The sequence below is a fragment of the Vulpes vulpes genome, chromosome 14 (assembly GCF_048418805.1).
Source record: "Vulpes vulpes isolate BD-2025 chromosome 14, VulVul3, whole genome shotgun sequence".
NCBI classification, from domain to species: Eukaryota; Metazoa; Chordata; class Mammalia; order Carnivora; family Canidae; genus Vulpes; species Vulpes vulpes.
Window position 1 is genome coordinate 38,474,610 of NC_132793.1, and position 20,686 is coordinate 38,495,295.

At 38.2% G+C, this 20,686-nt stretch overlaps 1 protein-coding gene and 1 pseudogene across 14 annotated transcripts in view; both read right to left on the reverse strand.

Moving 5' to 3' along the window:
- TASP1 (taspase 1) overlaps nucleotides 1-20,686 on the reverse strand; it is a 349,892-nt gene that overhangs the window by 140,180 nt on the left and 189,026 nt on the right. For all 14 annotated transcript variants that reach the window (XR_011996969.1, XR_011996971.1, XR_011996970.1 and 11 more), the window contains one exon: nucleotides 5,597-5,707. Coding sequence is in view for 7 of the 14 variants with exons in the window: in XM_072736405.1 (XP_072592506.1) it covers nucleotides 5,597-5,707 (111 nt within the window). In the remaining 7 variants the exon portion in view is untranslated. The remainder of the gene's footprint in view (nucleotides 1-5,596; nucleotides 5,708-20,686) is intronic.
- On the reverse strand, nucleotides 13,162-13,636 carry LOC140595293 (large ribosomal subunit protein uL23 pseudogene; annotated as a pseudogene).

Here is a 20,686-nt window from a genome sequence, read left to right on the forward strand (position 1 = left end):
CCACGTCGGGCTCCCTGCATGGGGCCTGCTTCTCCCTCTGCCTGTGTCTCTGCCTCTCTCTCTCTGTGTGTGTCTCTCATGAATAAATAAATAAAATCTTAAAAAATAAAAATAAAAAAACAACTAATTGTGAAAAATATAAATCTCAGACCACTACCTCAATAGATTAATGCAACCTGTTGTTGAAAAGTTTAAATATCGCATCTGCCTATTTACCTTGCATTTAAGAATAACTACTTAATTTGCTTCTTTCCATCTGATACTTAAATAAGAACCAAAATGCCAGCCTCTATTTTAAGGCTACAGTAAAGATGTAACAATTCCAAAGCATTGCTGAGACACTAAAGAAATACGCTTCCCTCCATCTCCCCCGGTGTTGTATGGAATGCTGTACACCTGAAACTAATATTATATTGTATGCTAATTGGAACTTAAATAAAAATTTAAAAAGAAATGTTTCCAACCGTGACACTGGATGCTCATAGAACAAAGCTATTAACATCAGATAAACATCCATCAGTATCTCTTTTCCCACTACCAGCCTAGTAGCTAATTTGCTCTCTCTCTGAGAGTTATTTTTATGATCACGTGAGCCCAACAGAATGCCTAGTCATAAGTGCTCATAGTGGCATGTGCCATGAAATGGAAATCAGTGATACTGCTGGGGCCCCCAGAATGAAGCTCTTTTGAAGTGCATGTGTTTATGTGTGCTTGCCAAATTTTTAATGTCAGTAAAACCAAAAGGCGGTTTGGAGTTTTAACTTACAGTAAAATGACCTTTTATCTTTTTAATGTTCCAGAAAACATCATCTCAATCTAACATTTTTTTTAACTATAGCATGTTTTGGTAACCGTGACAAGAAGAGCACTTGACAAAGAACTTTGCCTGTTCTATAAAAGGTGGGAGGGAATGCCACCTTTAATTCTAACTGGCAAGTGAAAAATAGTTTAGTTTGATAGATGTAAGTCTAAAATAATAGAAGGATTCATTATTCTTTCAAGTAATTATGTAAGAAACTGCAAAAATTCTCACAGAAGAAATCATATAACATACTATTTACATAAAGTCAGGCCCACATGGGGGCTTCAAAGATATGGATAATGGGCAATTTCTTAAGCTGGGTGGCAGGTCCACAGGTGTTCATTTTATTATTATTCTTTATAACTTACAAATTTATTACATTCTTTTAAAAATATATGAAACATTTCATAGTTAAGATGAAAAACAGGGAAAAAAGAGGTAGCTGGACAATTAGAAGCAAGATCACATACAACACTTAATTATCAGCATAATGAACATATTCCTGGATAGTAAGGAACCTGGAGTTATTCTCTGAGTAAGGTGAGGGTAACTTAATGGAGGAGTAACAATTACCAGATGTGTTCATCAAATGATCAGGCTCTGGCTGGACTATGCACCTCAAATCTTTTTAGGATGAAGGACCCCCAACAGTGGCACAGAGGCCACTGGCCAAACACAGCTTTTTTGCCCCTAAGAGCCCTTATGCTTCCTATTCTGAATTGCTTAAGATTTTCCTTAAATTTATGGAGTCTGTTTCTCATTGATCCCCATACTCACTGCTTCTCAGTAACCATCCTAAGGCAGGGACCCTGAACTTCATTCACAAGGTCTGTCAGGCTCCCAACAGCACTGCAAGGGCAAGTTGTAAGGAGAGAAATGCACCCATATATAGTAAGATTGGCTGCTTAGGCCATACATTTGCATATATTCTAATTACTTGTTTCCAATTGCAAGTTTAAAACAGAAAAAGATTCATTTTTTCCCCCCACTGGGAGGTTTGATGTGCCTTTGTTTACACAATTATTAACCGTATTATGTATTATATACAGCAGCCTCAATAAAGCACTTCTGTACAGGTCTGGAAAGCGTATGTAATTGTATTTTAGCAGGTAAAATATATATTGGGTTTTTTTTCCCTCTAAAAGCAGAGAGAAAATTAATTCTTTTCAGCTGTTTCACTCCAGGGAGAAGCATTTGCTTTGTGTTAAAGCAGTGATTTGTAGGCTGGGCTTTGCCAGCATCTCATGATCTGAGGACTGGGAGGTGGAGGGATGGGTGTTGCAAACACATTCACATCCAAACTGTCCTTTTTACAAGGCTGTTTGCAGAGGCTATCTTCTGCAATTCATTTCAACTGTCTCCAAATCTTCTTGTTCCCGGACACTCATCATTATCCAACATTTCCGAGCCATACTGATTTGTGGTTTTATTTTGTTTCTGTTTTTTTCAGAGCTTATAAGGATACTTTTTGTGACATTTCATTTTTCTGGAAGAGTATCAATTTAAAATTTCTGCTAAATAATCAACAACAAAATTCCATTTGACACTTAATTCACTCACCTAATAACTAATGGAGCCTATTATGGAGGTTGGTACAAGAACAATAATTGCCCTCAGAGACTCCTTACTCTGGGAAACGAACAAGGGGTGGTGGAAAGGGAGGTGGGCGGGGGGGGATGGGGTGACTGGGTGACAGGCACTGAGGGGGGCACTTGATGGGATGAGCACTGGGTGTTATGCTATATGTTGGTAAATCGAACTCCAATAAAAAAAATATACAAAAAAAAAGAAAGAAAGGTATTTCCTTTCTGATCAAACTTTTCATTACAAATAAAAAAAAAAAAAAAACTTGCCCTCAAATGGTTCACAATCTGGCGGTATGATTCTCAGCAGCAGTGGAATTCTGATATTTGGAAAGATTTTAAACCCCTGGATCCGTCATGTGAGTCACTGGGTCTCAAAGATCTGTGATCTATTCCACTCAAATAATTGGGCTCAGAAAAAAGCTTAAGAGGTGCTGGCCTAGAGGGAAGGACAGACACTTTAACACATGTCTAGGATGTGTCATGGCAAGTGTTACAAGGGATGCCAATTGCATGTTGCAAAAAAAAAAAAAAAAAAAGCACAAGGAAGGAACAAATCACCTGGGGAAAGGGTTTCCAAAGGATTCCATTAAGATTCATATCTGTCCTAGGTCTTTAAAGAAGGAATATAATTGGCCCAAGGCATTTCAAGAACAGGTAAAAGCATGTGAAAGTTACTGGGGGGGGGGGGGGGGGGGGGGGGGGGGGACAGGACCCTCTGGATGAAGACCAAGCAATTTTGAGTGGCCAGAACTGGGGGTGTTGAGGCTGTACAGAGGAAAAGGACTAACTGGAAATGAAAATGAAAGCATGTTCTGGTGTTAGATCTGGGGAGGACTTTCCCATCAAGTTAAGTAGTTCCCATCTATCTTCTAGGGAAATGACCAGCAGAGGCAGGAGTATGTATGCATCCTCAAGAGAAAAAATGAAAACAGGGAGTGACAGTAAGAGATCTAGATTTTGTCTTCAACACACAGAGAAAGTTATTTGACATTTAGCTTAGACATATAGTAAACAAATTACATATACTTATGTGGCCCTTCTTTTGACCACTATCCATCCCTCTGATCTTGGGATTGGTCTCTCTAAGTCACAGTTAGGTCAGGTTCTCATTTTTGCCCTTTCTGCTTCAGTGCAGTCTGCTTCTCTCCTGACTGCCCATTTCTGAGCCCACAGTTAGGTTCTCTGGGCTAGCTACAGATGTGTTATTGCAAGAAAAGTCTGGTGACTGTATGGAGGTGGGAGAAGAATAGAGGTAAGGCAGCTAATAAGATGGTCTAGAAAAGAGTGACTAGGGATTGCAAAGTAGGAGGGCACTGATCCCATTTGTCTCATAGGATTCCAAAGAAAAAAACCAGAATCCACTTATGCAATCTGATAGTCTCAGCTGCCTTAAGATGCAAGAGAGCACCTTGATTTGTTATTGTAGCTCTTTAGACAAACTAGAGGCCCATTCAGCAGTGAGAGGATTTAAAAGGTTTGTTAGCCAATTACTTTGGCATAAATTACCCCAAAAGGTAGTGGTTTAAAACAGCAAACATTTACTATCTGTTTCTGTGGGTGAGGAATTCAGGAGTAGCTTTGTTGGATGATTCTTGCTCATAGACCTATACTCTCCCTAATGAGATACAGCCAAGAAATCTACGTAAGGCTACAGTCATCTGAAAGTTCATTCAGAACTAAGGCTATTGGCAAGAAGCCCTAGTACCTTGCTGCCTATTGGAAGGCGGTCACAGTTTTTTGCCATGTGGACCTCTCCATAGTGCTGCCTCAGTGTCCATACAACATGGCAGCTGGTCTTTCTGAGAGTAAGAAAGCAAGACCTTTTTTGATCTAGCCTCAGAAGTCACACACATAAGAAATGCTTGGTTTTCTAATTTACAGACTCAACTTGTACTACAGCAATTCACAAGAATCATACAATACACATCAGGTACCACCCACGCCTTCTGTAAGAAAAATTTATACAAAGGGTTAAACTATCACAGTTCCTAGGGATGATCTATAACACTTATATTTAAAAAAATGCTTAGGGAAGAATGGATAAATACACAGCAGTGTATCTGTATAATGGAATACCACACAACAATGAAAATGAACGATTGCCGCATCTAACATGGTTAAATCTAACAGGCTTCACACTGGCTGAACATACCAGATACATATAGTACATATTCTATGATTCCACTTATATAAACTACAAATCCAAGCGAAACTAATCATGGTGTTAGAAGTCAGCATAGTGGTTCATTTTGGAGAGGTAAAGAATGGAGGTGGTTACCAGGGAGAGTTTGGGGGTTGTAGTAAAGTTCTAGCTCTTATCTGTGTGCTGGTTGCTTGGTGGGTTCAGTTTATAATGATTTATCAAGCAGTTGCTATTATAATGTGTATTTTTCTGAATGTATATATAATTAGTTAAAAAGTCAATTAAAAATAACATATAAGTTCCCCCCCTAGCTTATGTGGTACCCTTATGCAAATTTTTAAAAAATGTTCCCTCTGGATGAATGGATGAGAAAAAAGCATCCCAGTGGCACAGATTCATGCCTTGAGAAATGGAGGACCAGCTGGTTTTAACCCCAGTGGTACACATGGCTAGACACAAAACCACACATCTGGATAGACATCTGCAAATCTGAAAAACACTCACTTGATCCTTCTTCACCACAGCTTTCTGAGGAAGGCAGGACAGATACCCTTATTTTATAGAAAAGAACATGGCATGGAACAGTACAACAGAGGCACAAAGGTGTCATAGCTAATGAGCGATGGAACCAGAACAGACTCCTGACCAGCACCTCTTCACAGGGTTCTGATTCCATGTGGGAAGGGGGAACAGGAAGAAGCTTCTTTCTGTTGGTTATCATGAATGTTGTTATGGGTCAACTCAAATGCTTTGTGGAATACGGCAAGGAACACGGTCTGATGTTCTTAATATTGGGCTAACATTAGTAAATGTTCTAATATTAGTAAAAGGTCCTAGGCTATAAGCCCATTTGAAAAATATGCTTTAAGTATCCACTTAAAAATGAATATTCATCTTTTACATGTTTACCTATGTGAAAAGATCAGTAGAACAGACATGTTTAGATAGCAATAGAGCATTTCTGGCCTTCCCATAGATTTACATTATTAACTTAAGAATATAATTATTTCCATGTCTTGAAAAAATAAAAGAGAAACACACACATAAGGTATATGTCCAGCTTACCTAGAAGTGTCTGCTTATCTTGGGAGGAGTCAGACTCTGCAGAACATCTACAAGTTCGGAGAACAATCACTCCTCCAAGCACACCATCCTCACTGGCCAGGAAAGGTGAACCTAGGCAGAAATGGCAAATGGTCATTTTTTTCAGTGAATTCTACTTTTTTCATTTTCAATTTTCATTTGATTACAGGAACAAAAATGTGGTATGAATAAGATCTTGAAAGATGCCCATTTTCTGACAATCACTGTTGTTCGTACCTTGTATAGGCTTGATGGTAAAAGCAGGCTTATGCCTGAACAGGAGCCATTTGGCAAAGACAATCCCAGATGCCGCCAAGAAGACTTGAGTGGGGGGTGGAGTGTGCATTACACTCAGAATGGAATTGGAAACACTACCAGATTAAAGGACGAAAACACAAATACAGGAAAAAATGCTCAGCAAGTCTCTTTGATCAGTTCTTAGGGATCACTTACCAGGCTCTCCTTGCTGTCAGGGGCATGCCACCAAAAGCTTTGATTTACTACCTTAAATTCAATTTTAAACAATAAGCCACAAACTTTATTACAAACATTTAAAAATGATCCTGATGGTTTACACAAATAAGGGTGAAACTGTATTTCTATTATGAGAGTCTGGTGGTTAGAAACAACCAGGCCCCTTTAGGATCCCACACACTGAACCACTGTGAGCATTTCAAGAACACTACATTTTAAAACCCCTCATTTTTTCTCCCCAAGGACATCTTCTTCGAACATCTGGCATAGCAAGTAAGCACGTGGGGAACAAATGCAAAATTAACCCAAGTACTATCAAAGAAAGTAGTAAAAATAAAAACCAACCAAATTGGATTTGGGGAAGCTCCTGGTTAAACTTAGTAGATTAAACACATATATTTATCTCCGCTCCTTCCAAAGGCATGGCCCAATGAGGATAGAGAGAAACACAAACAAGAAAAAAATTGACCTTTTAGAAAATGAAAAGAAAATAGACATTAGTTGGCTCACCTAGTGAGCTGAAAAAAAGCTGAAACCTAAGCTTTCATGGAGGAACAGGGTTGAAATTAGGGGGCGGGGGCACCTATAAGAAATCATCCAGTTTTGTCATGAAACCCAAAAGGAATCAGAAATTGGAAGCTTCAAGTTCTCTGAAGGCAGGGATTCAGGGTGGGACTAAAATGAAGATGGTTGGTTTAGAGTATCCAAAAAGACCCTCTACACCAGGTGTCAGTAAGCTATGACTTGTTTGGTTTACAACCTGTTTTTGTAATGTCTACAACTAAGAGTGTTTATTTTACAATTTAAAGGGATATATATATATATATATATATATATATATATATATATATATTTTTTTTTTTTTTTAATGACAAGAAGGAGAATATGTAGTAGAGACCATGATATAGCCCAAAAAGTCTAAAATCTTTACTTTCCAGCCCTTTAAAGAAATAGTTGGCAAACTCCTAATCTAAAGCCTCAGATTTCTGCATGGAGAGAAAGTTACTTCTTCCTAACCCAGGAGATGCCAGGATATTTACTCTCTAGAGAGGATGAACCAGGGGGACTTGAGTCTTGGAGGCATCAGATTTAGTACAAGGCAGGAGGGAGGCTCCACAGTGAATATAGGAAGTGGAAGTCTTAATGCTAAACAGTGAAATAACCAGCTCCTTTACCCACAGGCTCCCAGAATACAAGAAGTCAGGCGATATCCTCCAAACAAAATATTGGATAATTCCTTTCCAGCCACACAACCAGCTCAAGAATAAAGACCTACCTGAGAGACCCTAAGAAAAATTTGCCTTATGGTAAGGGCTTCTAGATGACAAGTGTGACTCTTTCAGGTTTTCAGTTTAGCTTCTTGGTATTTAACTGTTAAACAGTATAGACAACCTAGGATTACAAGTTGTTTTAGTTAGGCCTCTAGAAAAGACAGAGACCAAAACAAAAAAGCAACACAGAGAACTTATGCAAATGACTGAGCAAAAGAAAAGTAACACAGAGAGAGAGAGAGAGAGAGAGAGAGGGAGAGAGAGAGAGAGAGAGAGAGAGAGAAATCAGAACAACAGGCCAGAAGGTCCAATACCTGAATAATAGGAGTTTCAAAACAAGGGACCAGAAGAAATGAAATTTCAAAGAAATAATTAAAAAGTATTTCCAAGAATTGAAAGGTAAGTGCTTGGACTAAAAGGCTCATCAACCTCCCAGAACAATTCATGAAAAGAAAAAAAAGAGTGCCATGGACATATATCAAAATATTAAAGAAACAGAGAAAAGTCTAAAAATTTCTAAGTGGGAAAAAAAAAAAGTCACCTGGAAAGCAAGGGAATCATAATAGCATCAGGTTTTTGTTTTTTTTTTTAAGATTTTATTTATTTATTCATGAGAGAGAGGGGGGGGGGGGAAGAGACACAGGCAGAGGGAGAAACAGGCTCCATTCAGGGAGCCCGGCATGGGACTCAATCCTGGGTCTCCAGGATCATGCCCTGAGCCAAAAGCAGTGCTAAACTGCTGAGCCACCCGGGCTGCTCCCCCCCTTTTTAAAAGATTTTATTTATTTATTCATGAGAGACACACACACACAGAGAGAGAGAGGGCATGAGATTTTTCAGTATAACACTGGAAACTAGAATATTAGAAGAAACCTTCAAAATGCTGAAGGAAAATTATTTCCAACCTAGAATTCTATACTAGGCCAAAATGGCAGTCAAGTGTGAAAACAGAATAAAGGTCTACAAAGTCTCAAAGAATTCACTTCCCACATTTTTCTCAGAAAGCTGTAGGATGAACATGCCTTGGCAAAGTGAAGGAATAAGATACATAAGGAAAAAGAAAATATGATCTGGAAACAGGGATCCAAAATAAGAGAACACAAAAAGATTCCCAGATGGCATGCAGCTTTGCAGGAGGCTTAGAGTGGACAGTCCAAATTGAAGCAGGAAGCCAAAGGAAGCTCAAAAGATATATCCAAGGGAAAAAAAGTCAAACTTACAGAATATATGTTGGGTTTGAAATTATTTAGAGGAAATGTTCCAGATTTTGAGGGAAGATTGACAATCAAGACTCACTGGTATTAAAAAACAAACAAAAAGAAACCTAAACAATAATGATGTAAATATTAACTACAGAAAAAAATAAGAATTGTGTAAGAAAGTAAATAGAATCACAGTACACTATGTAGCCCAGTTAGCAAAAGCTAGGGTCAAAGATATAAGCTCGCAATACTGATAAGCTTAAATAAATAAATAAATAAATAAATAAATAAATAAATAAATAAATAAATATAAAAGTGGTGTGGGGTGGGGGGACATAATACACTGAAAGGAGGAATGGCACATGTAATATGTATAGGTTTGGGACTGGAAATAGAGGGAAATTAAATCCTTGCCTTCCCTGGTATAAATATGAAGATATCTTAATTTGATATATAAATAATATCCAAAATTGAAAACTGAAGGAATAGTAGTACAAGTGTGTTATGTTGAATTACAGATTTAAGTTTTAAAAGAAATAGTTAATAAGAGTTAAAAGTAACAGCCTTAGGGGAGAGGAAGCTGGGGGTTGTAATTGGAACAGGGAACTACTCATTTTCATTTTAAGTCTGGGGTATTTTTTGTCTTTTTAAACCACTTACTTGTTTTGCCGTGCAAAGAAAACACAACACAAATTTAAACTGCGGAATTGGACTAAATTTTTTAAAGAAGGGGGAAGGAGACGGGAACTTCACATTCATTGAGAAACTCGTGCATCAGGACTGGGTTCTATGCTTTCATGTTCTATAGTTTAATTTTCAGAACCACTGAAGGGGGTCAGAGCAAATCTCCCAAAATGTGTCATTTTGGCATGTGGTCTGTTTTGACCTGAAGGCAATTGAGACCCTGTGGGCTCAAGAGAAAGTTTTTGCCTCACCCTTAACTACTAGAAGAACAGAAATTGGAGGTCTTTCCCAGAATTAGAATTATCACCAGGGATAAATTTTATCTGAGTAACCCCTCTGTATGGCAGGGCAAATATCTAATTATAAACATCTGTTCTTCTTATTGCTTGTGAATTGCTCTCCTCCCCCTTGAAGCCCCAAGCCTTAGCTCAGCATGGCATAAATATCTCATTTTACCTTTCTGTCTTTGAACTCCTCAAGTATAAGTTGAGAAGTATAAGTTGTATGTATGAAATTAAATTTGATTTTCTCTTATAAATCAGTCTCACATCAATTTAATCCTTAAACCAGCTGGAAGAACCTTTGAAGGATAGAGGAAAATATTTCCTCCCCAACACCACGTACTATGAACTATTTTTATGTTGTAGATGAAGAACCTAAGGTTCAGAGAGGTTCAATGCCTTGCCATAGTCATACTACAGTTGAGCTGAGTATATCGTTTTCCCTCATGTCTCTCTGAGCCCATAATCCTTGCTTGCTTTGCAGCAATGTCTCTCAGGGAACAGGAAACTCCAGGTAAGCTCACATTCCAACTGCTGCTAGAAACTTCCACCCCACAAGCACTTAAGCTATTGACACCTCTAGAATTGGTCCTTTCCCTACCAAATCCAGGAACTTCTCCTAGGTCCCTAACCACTCATCCAAGCTTAAAACTCTCTAACCCTCTCCTCTTTGATGACTCAACACATGAAACCATGTGAAATTCCAACAGTTTTCCCTATGACTGTATTTGTGCTAGGCTCTGCCCCTTCATTTCCACTGACAAGACCCTCAATGTACTCTCATTGTACTCAAAACATTGCAGTAGGCTCCCTGCTCCAGTCATTCAAATCTGTAAATTAATTAATTCAATAAATATGTACAATGTGCCAGGACTCTTCTAGGCACTGGGGATATAGCAATGAAAAAAAATGAAGTCCTTGCTCACATCTAGTTGGACAGGTTAGGGGATAAGTAAACTTACAAGTCAATAAAGAACTTCATGAAGTTATTGATAAGCACTGTGAAGAAAACGAATCCTGGTAAAGGACAGAAGGTGTGACTCAATGCAGGGTCTATTTCACATCAACAATGAGGAAAATTCTCTTGTGTTAAGGAACTAACCATGTGAAGACCTGGGGGAAGAACATTCTAGGCAGATGAACAAGCAAAAGTAGAGACCTTAGGTGAGAAGGAACCTAGGTGTTCAGGAAATATAAGATTAGAATGGTAAGAGCTGAGTGAAGGAGAGGGAAGAGAGGGCAGAACATGAACTCAGAGAGGCAAGGCCACTTAGGGTTACAAAAGACCTTGTGGGTACATTAAGGAGTTTGGATTTTACTGCAAGTATGATAAAAAAGATTATGAAATCTTTAACATGACAATGATAGTTTTTGTTTGCACTTGCAAAAGGTTAATCTGTAGTATGGAATGGATTGGTAGGGCAAGCATGGAAGCAGCAAGTCAGTAAAGAAGCTGCAGTTGCAGCCCAACTGACAAATAACAGTGGCTTAGGTGAGCCTGCTGGCAGTGGAGACTGTCAGTAGAAAGTGGGTCTGGGATATACTCTGCAAGTAGAACCAAAAGGGCTGTTCGTAGAATGAATATGGGGACATGGGAAACAGAGACATCAAAATTTACTCTAATAAGAAATATGCACCCCAGCTATGATTACATCATAAACCATTCAACAACTTTCAATGGCATTCAAGTGTCCACAGAACAATGTCCCAACACCTTAGCCTGGCATAGCCCTCCTCTCTCTTCGAAACCTTATCTCACTATTTATTTTTACACAAAAAATGCTTTAGCCAAATTGAACTTCCTGTATCCCATTTTTTTTTTTTTCAAGATTTCACCCTAGGCCCGTTGAACAGTTATGAACTGTTCTTCCTGAGTCCCTTTCTCTCCATGAACTGAATCTATCCTTCTGTGCCTTTTATACAGACACAGCTCTCTACAGTGAGGGTATCTCACCAGTAGAGTGCCTTTAGTGATTAATGAAATGCTCCCACTTATTCACTGCCTTCTCTGATCTCCAATCTCCTCAACACACTGTACACACACACACACACACACACACACACACTCCCACTAACATCACTGCAATGTGGCATTCAGGATGACAAGACAGGGTGTTAATGCAATGAAAGGTGATGGGGCCCCAGGGCACCATGAAAGCCACATCAGAACTCCTCACTCTTAGAAGTTCACATCAGAACTCCTCATCCATTCAATAATTTAATGAAACAATGATTAGAATATATTTGAAGATTTCAAATTTTTCATGGAAAGTACTCAGATTTCATATTATCACTGTAATGTTTAAAAAATACTGACTCAGACAGAAGGCCTTGTTTTGAGTCTCAGGGCAGTAACTATGTCTTTCTACGAAAGACATATTTTTTAAAATATCTATGCTTCAGTTTTTTAGATTATAAATTATGGATATTAAAAGACATCTTTCTGGTTGTTTTAAGGACTGAATTATATATATGAACTCTGCAACCTCTGAAGAGTTATCTAAACATTTGGTGGTAGTAACAATGATGGTAGGAAGACACTTCAGCATTTTGCTGGTTCTCAAAAATTGTCATGTTGAACAAGATCTATTACTGTACCTATTTGGTTAACCTTCCACAACAATCAGAACCAGTATTCAACTGATATTCAGTGGTGGTGATAGGGTATCAATTTTCATTCACCCTAATAAAATGTCCCTAACAGATTCTTTAAATATCCAAATGCAAAACTATTATGGAATAAAATTATAATTATAGATGGTAAGAGAAATAGTTACTGTAATCAAATGTATGTAATCTGAATATTCATTTAAATTATAAACCCATACTGTAAACAAATGAGACATCTACTTACTAAATTTGTACCATAATTTTTAAGGATGAAGAATTTGAACAAATTTGAAAGGAAAATCATTATAAGTATTAAAGTAGAGAATTTAATAGGAATATTAATCCATATTCTTTTGATTGCTAATACTAGAATCTTAATTAAAATGATCTTCAGTAAAAAGGAGGATTTGCTGGTTCATAAAATCCAATCGTAGGGATATGATGGGTTTTAGTAACAGTTGGAAATAGCTCTCTATGGATAGTAATACCCAGATAGTTCCAGGCTATATTCCTGACAACTTTCACCACCAGGGACTTCCTCTTTTTCAGTTTTAACATTCTCAGGGGGCATCAGTTGGATTTAAGAAAATTTAAAAACTTGACTAGCCCGGCTTTAGTCAAGGATTAAGCCTAGAACAATCAATTGTGACCAAGAGGCTAGTGGAGTGAAGTCATGGATGGACAGACAAATCCACCGAGGTCCAGAAAACACAAATGAATAGAACACTAGGCCACAGAACCAGGAAATAAGGATCCCATATCTGGTGCGGTCTACTTGAAATTAATCAAGCCACTTTATCTCTCTGAACTTTGCTTTCTTGTTTCATCTGAAAAACTGGGAAACTGGACAAATAATCTCTAATATTTCTACCAGTTCTGATAGGTAGGCGTATTTTCAGTTTTAGAGATTTATGTCTACCCACAGCAGCAACCAGCCATTACCTGATGCCAGCAAGACAAAACATTAAAGCTCCTTTTTTTTTTTAATGGTGAAAAAATTTATATTTAGATTTATAGCCGGCCGGACTCAGTTTAGATGATCCCAAATTTGTTGGCAACATCCAAAGCATCATAGTCAGGAGCCAGTCCAACATATACTTTCTTCTCTCCATAAGGCCTGATCAAGGTGTTGACCTTGGCCACATCAATGTCATAGAGCTTCTTCACAGCCTGATTGATCTGGTGCTTATTGGCCTTGACATCCACAATGAACACAAGTGTGTTGTTGTCTTCTATTTTCTTCACGGCTGACTCAGTAGTTAAGGGGAACTTGATGATGGCATAGTGATCAAGCTTGTTTCTCCTGGGGGCGCTCTTTCGAGGATATTTGGGCTGCCTTCGGAGACCCAGGGTCTTGGGTCATCGGAATGTAGGTGCCGTGCGGATCTTTTTTTTGTGACTGTGCACGCCTTTCAGCACCGCTTTCTTAGCTTTCAAAGCCTTTGCTTTGGCTTCGGCTTTGGGAGGGGCAGGGGCTTCCTTCTTCGCCTTTGGGGCCATCTTCCTGAAAGGGCCATTAAAGCTCCTTTTGCAAAACCTGGTACAATGCTTCCTCTTCAACATGTGAGGACTTATCAAAGAGTGATTCTGTAGCCAGAAGGCAGCTGCTAGTGTTCCACCTTCTCATTACACTTAACAAAGAACCTCTGTCTTTCAAATACATTTCTGCACATCACTTTTTTTCTTTTTAAAGTGCATATGCCAAATCACTTGAACGTCATTTTCTCTTAGAGGAATTACACACGTATTGAGAAAAAGAATTGGAGAGAGACAAAGATGGCTTGAAGGTCAGATGAGCAAGAAAATGGAGGACTGAGAAATAATAAATGTTCCCCTGCTGTAAACACATACCTCTCTAACTCTAAAAGAACAAGAGAGATTATTATAAATATTCTTTAAACATAGAAGTATATCCTTCTTGGAAGACCAAGGATCTTTCTTCTAAAGATGCACTTGAGTTAGTCTTTTCTGGATCTGAAGTATAAGCAGAATGACATGAAGACTACATAACATAATTAGAGGAGCCAATCACTATGTTCAGAAGCATTAGCTCCATTAATGGAGTGCCACTGCATTTTGTTTTTTTGTTTTGTTTTGTTTTGTTTTTGCTTTTGTTTTTTAATTTATTTTTTTTAATTAATTTTTATTGGTGTTCAACTTACCAACATACAGAATAACCCCCAGTTCCTGTCACCCATTCACTCCCACCCCCCGCCCTCCTCCCCTTCTACCACCCCTAGCTCGTTTCCCAGAGTTAGGAGTCTTTATGTTCTGTCTCCCTTTCTGATATTTCCCACACATTTCTTCTCCCTTCCCTTATATTCCCTTTCACTATTATTTATATTCCCCAAATGAATGAGAATATACAATGTTTGTCCATCTCCGATGACTTACTTCACTCAGCATAATACCCTCCAGTTCCACCCACGTTGAAGCAAATGGTGGGTATTTGTCATTTCTAACGGCTGAGTAATATTCCATTGTATACATAAACCACATCTTCTTTATCCATTCATCTTTCGATGGACACCGAGGCTCCTTCCACAGTTTGGCTATTGTGGCCGATGCTGCTACAAACATCGGGGGGCAGGTGTCCCGGCGTTTCATTGCATCTGTATCTTTGGGGTAAATCCCCAACAGTGCAATTGCTGGGTCGTAGGGCAGGTCTATTTTTAACTCTTTGAGGAACCTCCACACGGTTTTCCAGAGTGGCTGCACCAGTTCACATTCCCACCAACAGTGTAAGAGGGTTCCCTTTTCTCCGCATCCTCTCCAACATTTGTGGTTTCCTGCCTTGTTAATTTCGCCTTTGAAAAGAAATCTACAAGATCATCACCATCATCCTATTAGATGTATATTAACTGCACTCTATCATTTCCTGCTCCAACAAAAATCCTAATATAATGATTATTACTATATTCATTTGACAGATAAGAAACCAAATCAAAAAAGAAAAAATCTGATGCACAGGGTGGTAAATGACAGGCTTCCAGCAAACAAAGAGGAAGTGGGGATCACAACACTAACTGCTCACCCAGATCCTTGCACTACAAACCTTGAGGACTATTCCTATTCCATCTCTACCACAGTGCATGGTATCATCGTTATGTCCAGTTTTCTGGCGGTTTTTAAACATAGTTTTAAAGACTCTAATTCAAGTCTTTAAAGAGAAGAGTTGAATGTGGCCAATGACCCTTTTGAAGTACCTTATCTACCATAATTTGAAAGACAGAAAAAGTTAACCTGTTTCAGAACATAAAATTCCAAAGTATAATGAGAACCTAAACATATCAGAGAGACAGTCAGTCTGTGGATAAATTTATTGATTCTGCCCATAAATATTACAAGTAAGAAACCAAACTTAGAGCACCTGGGTGCCTAAGTTGGTTAAGTGTCTGCTTTCAACTCAGGTCATGATCCCAGGGTCCTGAGATTGAGGTCCACGTTGGGCTCCCTGCTCAGCCAGGAGTCTGTTTTTCCCTCTCCTTCTGCAACACCCCCCACCCCACCCCACCCCCCCCACACACAACTCAAGCTCTCTCACTTCCTCTTTCTCAAATAAATAAAATCTTAAAAAAAAAATAAACCAAATTGAATCCATTAAAAAGGTTCTGTTTCTTGGTTTAACCAATCACAGAATATAGTCATCTAATACAGCCCTAAAAATAAGTGGTTTTTTTTTTTAAAGTTTGACATGGGGTCTCTGTTCTCAAGAGAGTAATTTAGCTAAGGAGAAAGACAATACACTTCAGAAATCATACCCACAGTCATAAAATGAGTAAGTTAGTCATGGGCCTGTAATGTACAACATGGGGATCACAGTTAACAATATTATATTATATATTTGTAAGTTGCCCAGAGTAAGCCTTAAAAGAAAAAATTTATAACTAGATATGGTGACAGATGTTAACTAGGCTTATTACAGTCATCATTTTGAAATATATATAATCAAATCAGTATGTTACACACCCAAAACTAATATAATATGTCAATAATACATCATTAAAAAAATCATAAAGCAATTCAAGAAGAATCAGTAGGTATCTTCTTTTCCTGAATATTACAGCTCAGCATTCTATCTGCTGGTGGAGGTATCTGAATTCCACAAGCTCACCCTTACATAGCAATGACAGGATGAAAAATGTGAATCTCTGACAAAAAGCAAGTAAGAATGGCCTACAGACAACCAGAAGATTCACTGGATGGGAAACCAAATGGTCCAGTTTTCCAGCCCTGGTCCTGGTACATTCCATGTTAACTTTTACAAGTAAGAAGAGGATTCTCGGGATCCCTGGGTGGCGCAACGGTTTAGCGCCTGCCTTTGGCCCAGGGCGCGATCCTGGAGACCCAGGATCGAATCCCACGTCGGGCTCCCGGTGCATGGAGCCTGCTTCTCCCTCTGCCTGTGTCTCTGCCTCTCTCTCTCTCTCTCTCTCTGTGACTATCGTAAATAAATAAAAATTTAAAAAAAAAAAAGAAGAGGATTCTCTACTCTCACACTCTACCAAGTCACCTCAAGCTAATGGGGAATACAAAGAACACCTTTCCCCCACAGTTAGTTATCATCTAACTTCAATTTCCAGGAGTGTCACAAGGCAGAGAGGCCAGAATGGTGACAGTGGCAGAAGAGAGGGATCCAGACTGGGCAAGCTGTCCTCAGTGGGGACAGGGTGTGGTGGTATAGATTCATAATTACTTATTAATACTAGACTAGAAGCCATGAATTTGAATATAACATTCATTCAACTAATATTTTATATTTCATCTTCACCTTTAAACATTTAAGCCTCCACTCTGTGTCAAGACTGTATGGGTCCCTAGGTATTCAGTGATTAAGATGAAAATCTGTGCCCCCAGGTGCTATGGTCTGAATGTTCGTATCCTTCCAAATTCACATGTTGAAAAATGCCTAACATGATGGTATTAGAAGATCGGGCCTTTGGAAAATGATTAGTGCCCTTACAAAAGAGACTCAAGACAGATGCCTTGCCCTTTCTGCCATGTTAGGTTATAATGAGAAGTCTGCAATTCAGAAGAGGGCTCTCCCCGGACCATGCTGGCACCCTGATCTTGGATTTCCAGCCTCCAGAACTGTGAGAAATAATTTTCTGTTGTGTGTAAGCCACCCAACCTGTTGTAGTTTGTTCTAGCAGCCTAAATGGACTAAGATATCAAGTCATCTATGATAAGATAGACAATACACAAATATAATCTGTGCAAGAAAGGGAAATCAAGCAACATAAGGGAGATACAGTGCTAAGGTGGGTTCAGAGGGAGAGAGCATTTTAATCAGGATGGTCCGGGACAGCTTCCCTGATGGTGACAGATGAGGAGAAAAATCCAAGCAACTAAGAGAACAGTAATTCATGTACTGGGTTCCTAAAGTAACAACATTTCTGGTACAGTAAAGAAATATATTTCAAAAAAAAAAAAAGAAATATATTTCCATGTGTAGTTATGCCTAACAAACCAAGAATAATATTACTTGTTTTAAATCAAGAGAAACAGGGCTGGTATTCAGCTGATTGTTAAAAGACTGCTGTTCTTATTGGCTGTTAACTCTCTTGACGATGCCCTGACAAAAGGCAAAGTTTTAATTCATTACTGTACTTCTTTAAAACATACTATGAATACCATATATACGGTTTTAAATACTCAAAAATGACAAAATAATATTCAATGACAGTATCTGTCTTACTCCAGTCCTATTCCATTGAGATGAGTATATCCTTACTAAAATTATCCATACTTATACACATATCTATTTTCAGTTTTTCACTCACTGGAACCATGTTATATAAACTGCTCTGCATCTGGCCTTTTAAATTGAATAATATGACTTGGAGATCCTTCCATAACAGCACACACAAATTTAGCTCATTCTTTTTAGTAACAACTATACCCTTGGACATATATGCCATCACTTCTTTTTTAAGATTTTATTTATTCATTTATTTGAGAGAGAACTCAAAAGTATGTTATGTAAGTGGGGGGAGGGGCAGAGGGAGAAAATCTCAGACTCCACAGTGAGCGGAGAGCCCAACTCAGTGCTCTATCTCAGGGCCCTGAGATCATAACCTGAGCCGAAACCAAGAGTCTGATGCTCAGTCAACTGAGCCACCCAGGTGTCCCTACCATCACTTCTTTAAATAGTTCCTTGGTGATGGGCATTTAGATTATTTCTAGTTTTATTTTTTTGCTATTACAAGAAATGCTCCTGTGAATAATATCAGGATACATTTATCTTTCATATATGTGTAAATATATCTATAGGATACATTTGTAAATATAGAGTTGACAAATCAATCAACATATGCATTTAAATTATTGCTACAGATCCCCAAACTGCCTTCTAAAAAGACTTTTATACACACAAGAACAGTTTGACAGTGCCCGTTGCCCCATAAACTTACCAAAACTGGGTAGTACCAAACTCATTGATTATTATTAACCTGATACATGAAAAATGGTATCTCACTGGTATCTTGACATATATTTATTTTGCAGCTGGCAGGTCAGGTAACAGAGTTTCTAGCAGATGCATTTTAGCTGCTGCTATTTGCCTCAGATGTAGTGCCTGGAGCAGAACAGTTATCTTGTGGCCATGAAGTGTAAAGCTATTTACTAAAGATTACCAAATAGAGTCTAGGCTTCTGATGCACTCTGGAGCCACTGTGCTAGCCAGCTTTGGACCATTTTCAGACTTTTTACGTGAGAAAAGGAAAGGCCTCATTTTGTTAAGTCCCTACAGCTGGGTTTCTATCATATTAGTCAAATATAATCCCAAACCCAAAATTTCCTTTATCTATTTCTCTGTCAGGAGAATTAGTATTATTTCCCACTGCCCTTACTTATTTGCTAAACTCTTTACATGTTAAGGCACTAAGTACTTGGCCATGTGTGTTGTAAATATTTTCCCTCAGTTTGTTATATATATTTTGATTTTGTCTATGACTTTTTTTGTAATAGAGAAGTTTTTAATGCTTATGTGGTCAAATTTATCAATCATTTTCCTGTACAGCTTCTGTGGTGGGAGTTTTTCTGTAACCCAAAATTATAAAAATAGTCCATTTTTTTTCTATGAGTGCTTTTATAAATTCAGTTTTTACATTTAAAACTTCATTCCATCTGGAATTAATTTTGATGTAAGGACTGCAGTGGAGATCCTGCTTTATTACTGTTTTCCCTTAATGGTCAGCAAATTGCCCAACATAAATTTGTTGGAAAATTCAGTTCTTACCCACTGATTTGAAATGCATTTTTATCACAAATTACATTCCCATATGTATTTGTGTCTATATCTAGATTATCCTGTTCCATTGATGAAACTGTTCCCATACAGGTATCAAATGGCTTTAATTATCCTAACTATAGTATATTCTTCCTAACTGGGCCAGTTTCCTCTCATTACTCATTATTTTCATAATATTCTTTGTTATGTTCATGTGATTTTTCCATATGATCTTAAGAATAAGCTTGTGGGACACCTGGTGGCTCAGCGGTTGAGTGTCTGTCTTTGGCTCAGGTCTTGATCCTGGGATTGAGTCCCCGAATAGGGCTCCCTTCGGGGAGCCTGCTCCTCCCTCTGCCTATGTCTCAGCCTCTCTCTGTGTTTCTCATGAATAAATAAAATAAAATCTTAAAAAAAAAAAAAAAGACTAAGCTTGCTTATACTTTTATCTCTCACTGGAATTTTCATATGAACATAATTTCATGAAATTGTGATTTTGCTTAACACTTAGGTTGTCCTGGTAAATTTTTCCAAGGAAAGCCTGAAGATAGAATTAGTTATATTCATGACACCTCCAAATGGTGGAGCCATGTGAATTTTTAGCAAAGAAATGTGACATAGCACCCCAAAATAAAGTTTGCAAGCATGGCTCTATCGAGTTGAAAAGGATCAAATAAGTATCTTTGTAGAATATCTTCTGAGATGTTAGTATGAAAAAAACAATTTTTTTTCTTCACGGTCAGTTCCTCTTCTGATCCATTTTATCTGATTAACTACAGGCTATAGTTGCCATCTGTGATATTCTCAAATCAAGAAAATCATTCTCAGTAACCCTCAAGATACTCACACAAAAGAAGACAAAACCAAAACTAAACCCCTCAGTTCTAAGAGAGGTTGGACGGCAAGTTGTCTGTGAGTGAAGTGAAAACACTGAATCGGCAAATATTTAGGTCAACTAATCAATCCTAAGTAATCCTAAGTGCTTGAAATACGAAAAAGAGTTTTCCAGTAGACAAAGTTATTGCTCATTGAATCCTAGATTCCATCCCTGCTAACTGTCTTAGGATATTTACAATATTGTCCAAGGGACCAATGTTCCTGAGCAATGTCATTTACTTCAGGAGGACTATGCTGGTATTTTTTATCTTGACTTAATAAACAGAATCAGTGTGATCAAATAATGCAGGTAAGCATCTGGGAGTTCACCAGACTGTCCCTACCAATTACTTATTGTACAAAGACCCACAAAGGACATAAGATATTTAGGAAGACTATATACCCATCTGTTGCTGTTCATTGTTTTGAGCTGTTCATTCTGC